The sequence below is a fragment of the Pygoscelis adeliae genome, unplaced genomic scaffold, assembly GCF_000699105.1.
Source record: "Pygoscelis adeliae isolate BGI_AS28 unplaced genomic scaffold, ASM69910v1 Scaffold402, whole genome shotgun sequence".
NCBI classification, from domain to species: domain Eukaryota; kingdom Metazoa; phylum Chordata; class Aves; order Sphenisciformes; family Spheniscidae; genus Pygoscelis; species Pygoscelis adeliae.
This window is the reverse complement of record NW_008824411.1, coordinates 3,721,276-3,731,146: the sequence shown is the minus strand read 5'-3', so window position 1 is coordinate 3,731,146 and position 9,871 is coordinate 3,721,276. Positions and strand designations below refer to the sequence as shown.

General features: G+C 35.4%; 1 protein-coding gene across 1 annotated transcript in view; it reads left to right on the top strand.

Annotated features, from left to right (window-relative positions):
- The first annotated feature begins 170 nt into the window (after positions 1-170).
- The window catches only part of TROVE2 (TROVE domain family, member 2), a 12,634-nt gene continuing 2,933 nt past the window's right edge, over positions 171-9,871 (top strand). The window contains exons 1-7 of the mRNA XM_009320592.1: positions 171-206; positions 5,158-5,757; positions 6,268-6,488; positions 6,740-6,886; positions 8,326-8,463; positions 8,771-8,887; positions 9,618-9,731. Coding sequence (XP_009318867.1) covers positions 5,178-5,757; positions 6,268-6,488; positions 6,740-6,886; positions 8,326-8,463; positions 8,771-8,887; positions 9,618-9,731 — 1,317 coding nt within the window. The 5' untranslated portion in view covers positions 171-206; positions 5,158-5,177. The remainder of the gene's footprint in view (positions 207-5,157; positions 5,758-6,267; positions 6,489-6,739; positions 6,887-8,325; positions 8,464-8,770; positions 8,888-9,617; positions 9,732-9,871) is intronic.

Genomic DNA, 9,871 nt, shown 5'->3' with positions numbered 1-9,871 from the left:
GCGGCCTCTCCGGCAGGGTTGGCATGGATGTTGAAGGAGTCCGGAGAGGCCATCTCTGTCAGTGGCCACCTCCTGCTTGGCACCTGGGCGTTGGAAACCCCGTGAGGGGATTAAAGGGCGTGTCGTTTGGAGTTACGCGTCTGCTTCGCCGTTACTTGTGTTTATCGTCTTTATAGAAGCTGACAGCTAAATGCACAGGTTTTCGGGTATCGACTTTAGATGCTTTTTCCTCATAATTTTGTTCTATGTCAGCTAAGCTACCTTTTTCCTCCAGTCAACGAATTTTTTAAGCAGATAGACTTTTTAGCAAATTCAATAGTAGAATTTTTTGAGCAAGTACGTGGTTCACATAGTCTGGTATCTCCTGTACTGTCATAATACTGGTGATCATGCCATTTGTGATTTGGGAAACGTTCTCCTAGCATTGCCGTTTACGTAGAAATGCTTATTTTCTGAAGTATGAGGACTTATGTTGTTATCAGAGCTCTGCTGTAGTGCTGGTGTATTTTGTTACAATCGTAGCTCAGTGTGATGGTTATAGTCTCTCTGCTCAATACACTAGAAGATATTCTTTATAATCTTCAGTTTAATGCTTATGCAACATTTTGAGAGCAGAGTGGGAGAATGGAGTTTCTTATAGAATGGAGTGTATATGGTTTTGAAGTTTTAGAAGACAAGTTGAAGTGTTGTCTTTAAAATGTCAATGCATTTTTTTCATAAAAGATCTGACTTGGTCAAAGTTTAATTCCATATGTTTTCACTACAAAGTTTGATTCATCATTGTTAACATAGCAGTTAAATTTAAGAACTTAAGTTAGAACCTGTAGTTCTATTAAAACTTTGTGGTTTTTGTATTTTTTTTTTATATGTACCTGAAACTTGTCCTGTAAGATGTTTTATTTCTTAGGAAAACTAGGGGTGAATTGTAAAAGTCATAGGAAATAAGAGGTTAACTTTCAAAACTCAATCATGTTATGGTACAGCAACATAAAGATATTGACTTGCCAATCAAGTTGTAAGTGCTGTATAGGCTGTTTCAGACCAGTCAAAGCCATATTTTACTTATAGATTAATTTACATGGTGTTTGGAATATAAAAAAAATTCCCGTAGTGTTTTTTCTCTTCCATTAATAATGGTGAGCAACCATGAATTTTAGTTCAGCAATTTTCATTGTAAAGTATCTAGTCTGTGACTTTCAAGGCTTTTCGCATTGCTGTTTGCATTTAAATAGCTCAGAAACTGGAAATGCTTATGGAGCCAGAATATCATTGATAAATCATCCATGAGTGTTTGAAATTCAAGTTCACTGCTGCAGCTGAGCAGATGAAGAGTAGGATTATGGTAGAGCATACGTTAAGTACGCATTTGCATTTATCCATCTGCGAGGGTGAAAGTTGTCTGTTGTACAGGTGTTAAAGGAGAAAATAAGCTTGAGGTCTGGGCAGAGGAGAGGGACTGGTTAGAGGGAGGGAATAGCATTGGGAACTCGTGAGGCTGAAATACAAGACAGGAGTAGAAATGGCAAACACGATTTAAATAGTTCAACACTGAGTAAGTGCTTCTCCAGTAGAGGCTTTTCGCATTGCTGTTTGCATTTAAATAGCTCAGAAACTGGAAATGCTTATGGAGCCAGAATATCATTGATAAATCATCCATGAGTGTTTGAAATTCAAGTTCACTGCTGCAGCTGAGCAGATGAAGAGTAGGATTATGGTAGAGCATACGTTAAGTACGCATTTGCATTTATCCATCTGCGAGGGTGAAAGTTGTCTGTTGTACAGGTGTTAAAGGAGAAAATAAGCTTGAGGTCTGGGCAGAGGAGAGGGAATAGCATTGGGAACTCGTGAGGCTGAAATACAAGACAGGAGTAGAAATGGCAAACACGATTTAAATAGTTCAACACTGAGTAAGTGCTTCTCCAGTAGATCCTGGCGAAGTCTAAATTTGATCCTTCTAGTGTGGCTATTCAGTAGTGAAATTACTGGTTTGCATCAGCTATTGCAGATTTCAAGGGTAATTTTTAAAATACAAATTTATTTTGAAGAATTCACAATTCATATTAGGATCCAAAAGATTATGTTGGTTTGAAGCTCTTTTTAAATCCCTGAGGCAGCAATAAGCCATTTGAGATAAGTCTGTTTTGTATCCTAGATTGCTTATCAGAAGGCATTAATAACTTTATTAAAGGTTTCAGAAGACTTGTCGTAGGCATTTTTAATGGGATAAGTACTGCAGGTAATTCATTCTGTTGTGAAATACTGTCTTCCATCTGAGAAGACGACTTTGAGGGCTGAGTGAAAATGAAGCTTTACAAAAGGTGGAAATCGTAACAGCATCTGTTTTTGTAGCTCGTAGTATATTCCTAAGAAGGCAAATTAAAGAGCTAAGCTTCAGAAAAACTAGAAGTAGCTTCAGAAAAACTAGTTGCAAATGTACATACACTTCTATCTTTTGAAATATGGATGTTTGTGTCAGAAGCCTACAAATGCTAGCACATACCTCTTTTCAGTGCTGTAAGTCCATACAAAAGCCTAGTCCATACAAAAGTAAACATAAAAATTATCCATTCTTAACCTGCCTAAGTTAGGTTTGTTATACGGTGTAATAGAGAAGTGCAGCAGGAGAATTTTTTTCTTTGATGGTCAGCTCTAAACTTCTTTAATACAATACGGTTAACATCACACTGCGTATTCACATGTAACAATGAAGTAGTGAACTGTTTGCCTTTCAGGATGGTACCTTTGATGGAAATACTGATCTTGTGTTACAGTATTTTATAAATAAATCTAGATTTCAAACTAGATAAATATTACTGTAATTTTAGAAATGTTATAATTATTTCATTTAGGTTTTGTTCCCATTCTCATGGTGGTGATGACAATGGTAGCTAATTTGTATTAGTGACTATAAAACTAAGAGTGTGAGGACAAGTGGGACTCTCCAAGTGAGAATTAAAATAAAATGGACATATCAGATGGAATCTGTGCAAATGGAAAAATGTAGGAAAAAACTAAAATAATCAAAGTACTGCTGGTATTTCTTGATATAATCAGCAAAGTAAGATCATAAGTATTTTGTTTAACCAATGGCATGGTCCTTCCAGTTCAGTTTAAGTCTTGGTAATCCATAGGTGATTGAAAAGAGTTTTCCCATTAGTCTCGTTTTAATGTGGTAATATTTACTATAGCAGGGGTATTGAAGATGCAACAAGAAATTATTCTCAAGATTTCATGTATACAGAGATCTCGTTACTCATGCATGATCCTTTATGCTTCCCATTCTTATTTTTGCTTCAAGATAATGGTGTTTTTCAGTATCTTTCTACGTACTATTTTTTTCTGTTAAATAAACTAATGGATGCTGACTGTGATTTCAGGATTTTTTGTTTGAGTTTTGTATGTTTCTTATGAAACATTACCTACTGTTTAATGAAACCAGCTAATTGAAATGTATTGAAATAAATGTATTTAGGCATTAAAATGTACTGATATGGTATTCATGCATTGTGAATATCACGCTTGTTATTTTCAGTGTATTTGCATGCTTCAGATGTCAGTGAAAAAGTCGGCTTAATCATGATGTATATTTAAATTGGTTTGGCAGGAAATATGGTTAGAATATTTAAGCACTAAGAAAAATAGCTGAGCACTGGTGGTCTGAATAGTACAATGAAAGCTATTTCTTAGCTAGTTTTTAACTGAAACCTGCATTTTTAAACCAGGTATCAGCATATGGCTTCTATTTTTATGATTTTAGCAGCATATAGAATATAATGGGAGCGCTGATTATTATTTATTATTTAATTCTGGATGCAGACAGCACATCACTGCAGATAGGCAAGAATGGAGGAAGGGAACATTTCTAGTCACTTGCAGAGAAAGGAAAATTCCGTGTCAAAGAGAAAGTAGGGAAGTTGTTTGTAAATCAGTGTGTTACTCGCCTAAACTGGGGGGAAAAAATCTTTTGTCTACATTAGTGACATTTATTTGTGCTAGCTTATCCTGGTAAATGAAGCAAAATGGCTTTTATCTTCAGTATCCAAACAAGCATGTCAAAAGAAGATATCTGCAATACTTAGAAATCGTTAAGTGGATTTCTTTGAAATGTCATTTGTGTGTGCTCAGACTTCAGTGTATGTGTATTTTAAGATCCATATGCAGTTTGATGGAGTGATTATTGGTGCGCTTTTTTTTTTTTTTTAAATAGGACCTCTTGGTGTTATTTGGTGTTTTTATTGTTTGGTGAGAACTGAGAAAACTGAATTTATTGTTGTCATATTAATGTTTTGGAGATAGTGATGGTGATAAATTTTCTTCCTCTTACCCTGCTGATTTCATTTCACCTGCATTTATTTCATTTCAAGTGTTATGGCTTGAATTTTACCATGCTAGATGTTCTCCAAGTAGGAGTAGTGTTGTTGCCTACAAATATTACAGCTGAACTCTCTTGCAACTCAAGGGTGTATAAAGACTTGAAAGATTGTGAATTTTTGTGCTGTTTTTTGCTTCTTAACCTCAAATGTAAAGCAATACAGAGTTTGTTATGTCTGTGTGTTTTCTTGGATCTCATTTGAAACAGCAGACTATCTGAGCCTGTAATAAAGATAATTTTTTTTCTTGAGCTACTGTCAGTTGTTAAGAAGCTGTTGTCTAAGCCTCACTGAAACCCACCATATTTAAACTCTCCCAAAGTCTTCTGACTAAACAGTTTTTCAGTATTTTAGTTCTTTATTTTAGCATCATGCTTCTTCAGTTGGTCAGTATTACCAATTCTTCAGCAAAATAGAGTAGGGCAAGATCTGAGTTTTGAGCAATTTAGTATGCAGTTCAAAAATCTACCTAAGAAAGTTGTGTAATATATTGGTGGCAAAAGGGCATAATACCAGCCGTATTTTCTGTGTGCCATTACTGGGGCTAAGTAGTTTCTAAGTTGCTTTTAAGGTAATAAATTTGTCACCGTTGTAACTCAGGGATTTTTTTGTTTCTTTTCCCCTAACTGATATGTATTACTGCACATCTAGAGTATACTCTTATTAAATTTATGAAGGAAAAATTACAAGTGTGTAGATACGATACATTTACTTTGCTAAGAATTGATAAGAATAGTCATGAGTTTTTCACAATAGTTCTTAATAAACTTTGTTATTGTTACAACAGACCTCTTGGAAGTGTAAACGATGGAGGACGAGGAAAACCAAGTGCAACTCCTAAATGAAAAGCAGGTGCCGAACTCTGAAAGTGGTTATGTGTGGCATGTCACTGATATGAATCGACTGCAACGTTTCTTGTGTTTTGGTTCAGAAGCTGGTACTTATTACATCAAGGAGCAGAAGCTGGGCTTTGAAAATGCAGAAGCTTTAATAAGACTGATTGAAGAGGGTAGAGGTTGTGAAGTTGTTCAAGAAATAAAGACATTTAGTCAAGAAGGCAGAGCAGCAAAACAGGAGCCCCTGCTTTTTGCTCTTGCAATTTGCTCACAGTGTTCTGATGCAAAAACGAAACAAGCGGCGTTTAAAGCTGTTCCTGAGGTGTGTTGCATACCAACACATCTCTTTACTTTCATCCAATTTAAAAAAGATCTGAAGGAGGGCATGAAATGTGGCATGTGGGGCCGTGCACTGAGGAAAGCTGTTGCAGACTGGTACAATGGAAAGAATGGCATGGCTGTTGCTTTAGCAGTTACAAAATATAAACAAAGAAGTGGTTGGTCTCATAAAGATCTTCTGAGGTTGTCCCACCTAAAACCTGCCAGTGAAGGTAATAAATTTTTATTTACCTGAACATACTGTGTTTTAAACCTTTTATATTTACTGTGGAACTATTTTGGAAACCCAAGTACCATTGTAGACTGATTTCTTAGTGATGGTATCCTGTAAATTGCACCTTAAAAATGTGAGTGGTCATATCAGAAGTTGACCTGTTTATCTTCAAGGTAAACGGAGTTTGTTCCTTCTTTTTCTTCCTTATATCAGGAGAAGACAAAATAATACGATTCCTTCAATTTGTTCCTATTTGCTTACAAATGATGAATTAAACCTTTTTCGTTATTTGGGAAGATCTGTTGGTTTCGAATATGTTAGGCTCCTTCCTTCTAAGGAGAATCCTACAGTAATTAAAACTACTGCTCTAAGTTGTCTGTGGCTGACCTTTTTTATAGCTGGTTGGCAGGTCTGAGAATGAAACCTGCTAACTCATTTGCTTGCTAGAATGATAAATGCCAGTATAAAGATGGTAATCCTGCTTGGAAAATACTTTTCTTTTCAATAGGAATTGCTATAGTCACTAAATATATTACCAAAGGGTGGAAAGATGTCCAAGAGGCTTATAAAGACAAAGCAATTTCTGCTGAGACTGAAAAACTCTTAAAGTATCTGGAGGCTGTGGAGAAAGTAAAACGCACAAAAGATGAATTGGAAGTTACTCATTTAATAGAGGAATATGGTCTAGTTAGAGAGCATCTCCTGACAAACCATCTGAAATCTAAAGAGGTAGGTAAACTTCATTAGCTTTGTATTCTCTTTAGAGTAACACTTTTCAGAGTCTTAAGTCTAGATTTCCATAAAAAATAGCCCTTATGCTGTTTTTCAAGTTATTTACCCAAGTAGCTAATTTAGAACAATGAAGATCTTCATATAACTTGTATGTTTATTTTAAAATACACTTATTTAATGTACAGATGTCAGTTCTTGTGGCTTGGGGATCTCATCTTTTTTTTCCACTTCCCTTTCTTTGATCATAGGTTTGGAAGGCATTGCTGAAGGAGATGTCTGTTTCTGTATTGTTGAGAAATTTAGGAAAACTGACAGCAAATTCAGTGCTTGAACCACGAGGCTCAGAAGTGGCGATAGTATGTGAAAGACTGAGAAATGAGAAACTGCTAAAAAAGGTAAGAACTTTTTCATAATCAGTGCCACCTTTGTGGTTTTTAATGTCTTCCTAAACTGTATTTCTTCAAGCAACCTCTTTACAAAATAAAAGTGATGTTCTTTGAACGAAATGTGTAGTTTTTTCTTTTAAAAAAGCTGCAGTGGAATACCTGCACCTTCATTTTAAAACTTGTATTTATAATTTCTCTTTTGATTCCTCCCTCCCCTCTATTTCTGAAACTTTTCTACAAATTAAGTATATTGACAGCTAGGATATTTTCTTAAATTAGGGCTGTGGCAAGCTTTGCCTGTTGGGTTCATCCATTGCTTCTGAGTCTTGTAACTTAGAATCAGCAATACAAGCTTAAAAATTGAGTGGAAGTCACTTGTGTAGGATCCTAGGAAGTGAATGAAGAAATTAGCATAGCAGCTGAGAGGAAAAAGAAGACTGAACAAGGAGACTTTCTCCTTTCAGATTGCTTTACTATCCATCAAAGAGGTAAGAAAATAAGAGGGAAAAGAGGGTTCCCCAAAGGGAGAACAAAATTTTCAGGAATGTAATGGGAGATAGAGAAGACAAGTGGCTTTTTCTAATAGTTTTGTGAGTTGGGGAGATTAAAATCAGGACATCTAAGTTCTTCAAGACCATAGTTGCATTGAGAAAACAACAGTAGGTCTTTTTTTTTCCCATCCCACTGCTCTTCCCTTTCTGTTTTCTTCTTTAATCATACATAGTTACTGAGGCACTGGAGAAGGGAGGGCAAAGATGGTGGCACAAAACCTTGATGGAAAAAAGACACTGGACAGGCATTCGGATTTGCTAAGGTTTGCTGCTGGTAGTGATTAATGACTGAAGCTCCCCTTGAGGAAAAAAGATAAGATATTGATAAATCAGTAAAGCAAAGATGTGGTTTAGAATACTTAGCATGCGGCAGCCACTGATTTGGTTTATGTAAAAAAAAGAAGAAAATGTTTGGATAGTTGTCTTACAGTAAGAGGAAAATGAAGGCTGTATTCTGAAAATAGTTTCTTTGTCCAGTTTTACTGTATCTGATACAAAACTGGTTTTAAGTATGTTCCTTTCCTATCTCAACTCGTTTCCCCTCAGCAGGACAGGGACTTTCTCTTACTGCAAGCCTGTGATAGAAAATAGCACTAGACAATCATAGATAGAGCTGTGAAATTTCACCAAAATTCTGGTGATGGCATAAGATAACATTTGGAATTCACTGGAGGATTCTAGAAAGGGAGTGAGATCCATTACCAGTAACTGACAAGTATCAGTTCATACAATAGCTGTGTAAAGATTGCATGAACTCTTCAAATTTAACAAATTTAAATTAACAATATACTAAAACAGATTTTTGTAGTAGGATCTTAGTCTTAGTTTTAGTTTGTCACTTTTTCTTTAAGGAGTTCAGATTTTCAAAAACTTACTGTTGATTTCTTTTGCCTGTAGGGTAGAATACATCCGTTCCACATTTTGGTTGCATTAGAAACCTATAAAGCTGGACATGGAAGCAGAGGGAAGCTTTGGTGGCGTCCTGATGAAGACATTTTAGAAGCTTTAGATGCCTCGTTTTACAAAACTTTCAAGGTAATATAGTTCTTCAGTTTGTTAAGCTTTTTAAGAACTCTCTGTTTCCTGAAAGCTTATAAAATGATCAAGAAAAGTTTGTTAGGTGGATGACAATTTTGAAACTTTATAACAAAAATCTTAGGAATTGGGATTTTATTAAACAAAGAATCAAAACTTCATCATATATTCAGCTTTTGGCAACATTATTGTTCAACAGAAAGAATTTAAAAAGCCCCACTTCTAGGGTTGAAAGCAGAAGAAGGAAGAAGAAATTAATATATTAATTATGTGTACCTATTTTCTTTGTTTTCTTTTTACCTTTTAGACAGTTGAACCAACAGGAAAACGCTTCTTACTTGCAGTTGATGTTAGTGCGTCAATGACACAAAAAGTCTTGGGCAGCGTGCTCAATGCTAGCACAGTTGCAGCAGCAATGTGTATGGTGAGCGATTAAAGTTCTTTTCTTTATAACTATTTGCAGCTTGAGCTGCTCTTTTGATACAAAGGTGCTCTAAGGCTGGTTAGAAATTGGAAAGAAACGTACTTATAGTATTTTTTGGGTACAGAAGATGTGACTTTGTGCCTCAGTGGTAGACCAGATGCTTAAAGCTACTGGCAACCAAATTCAGAAAGGTCAATTTGAATAAATAGATTTCCAGTATAAATCAAAGTGGTCAAGGCTGCTTTTTCACTTACCTTAGCTGAAAATACATTTTAATTTTTTTCAGAAGCATTTGTAGAATAATACAGATTGGATTAAGAAATTTTGGGATAATTCTTGTGTACATTTGTATCACAATCAGTTTCCTCAATTTGATATTCTGAAGCTTCTTGTCTATTTATATTATGGAGGAGTCAAACTTTTGCTGGTGTTTAAAAATGTTTAGTGTTTTATGTCACTAACATAAGTTAGGGGAGAGAAGAAGTATGGAAGTATCTTTAGTTACAGTAATTAGAGCAGTTCTTTGGCTCTGATTTTTGCAATGTTTATTTGCAGTAATATTACAGAACATTTAAAGTGTAGAGTGAGGTGTTAGTGCATATAGGGAGTCATGGTGACTTAAATACAGAAGGATATGTCATGTTGTGTGTTTGGTAGGGAATGCCTTGATTCAGACATTAAAAATTCTGTATAATATAACCAAGTTATTTTTTGTCTTCCTTTTTCTCAGGTTGTAGCACGTACTGAGAAGGATTCCCATATTGTTGCCTTTTCACATGAAATCGTCCCTTGCCCAGTGACAGCTGATATGACATTACCTCAAGTACTAGTGAAAATGTATGAAGTATGTAAAAAAAAAAAAAAACAAAAACAAAAAACCACAAAAACAAAAAAAACCCCAACAAAACAACAACCAAAAAACACAACCCCAACCAAAAAACCCAACAAAAAAACCAAAACCCAAACAAAAACAAACCACAACAC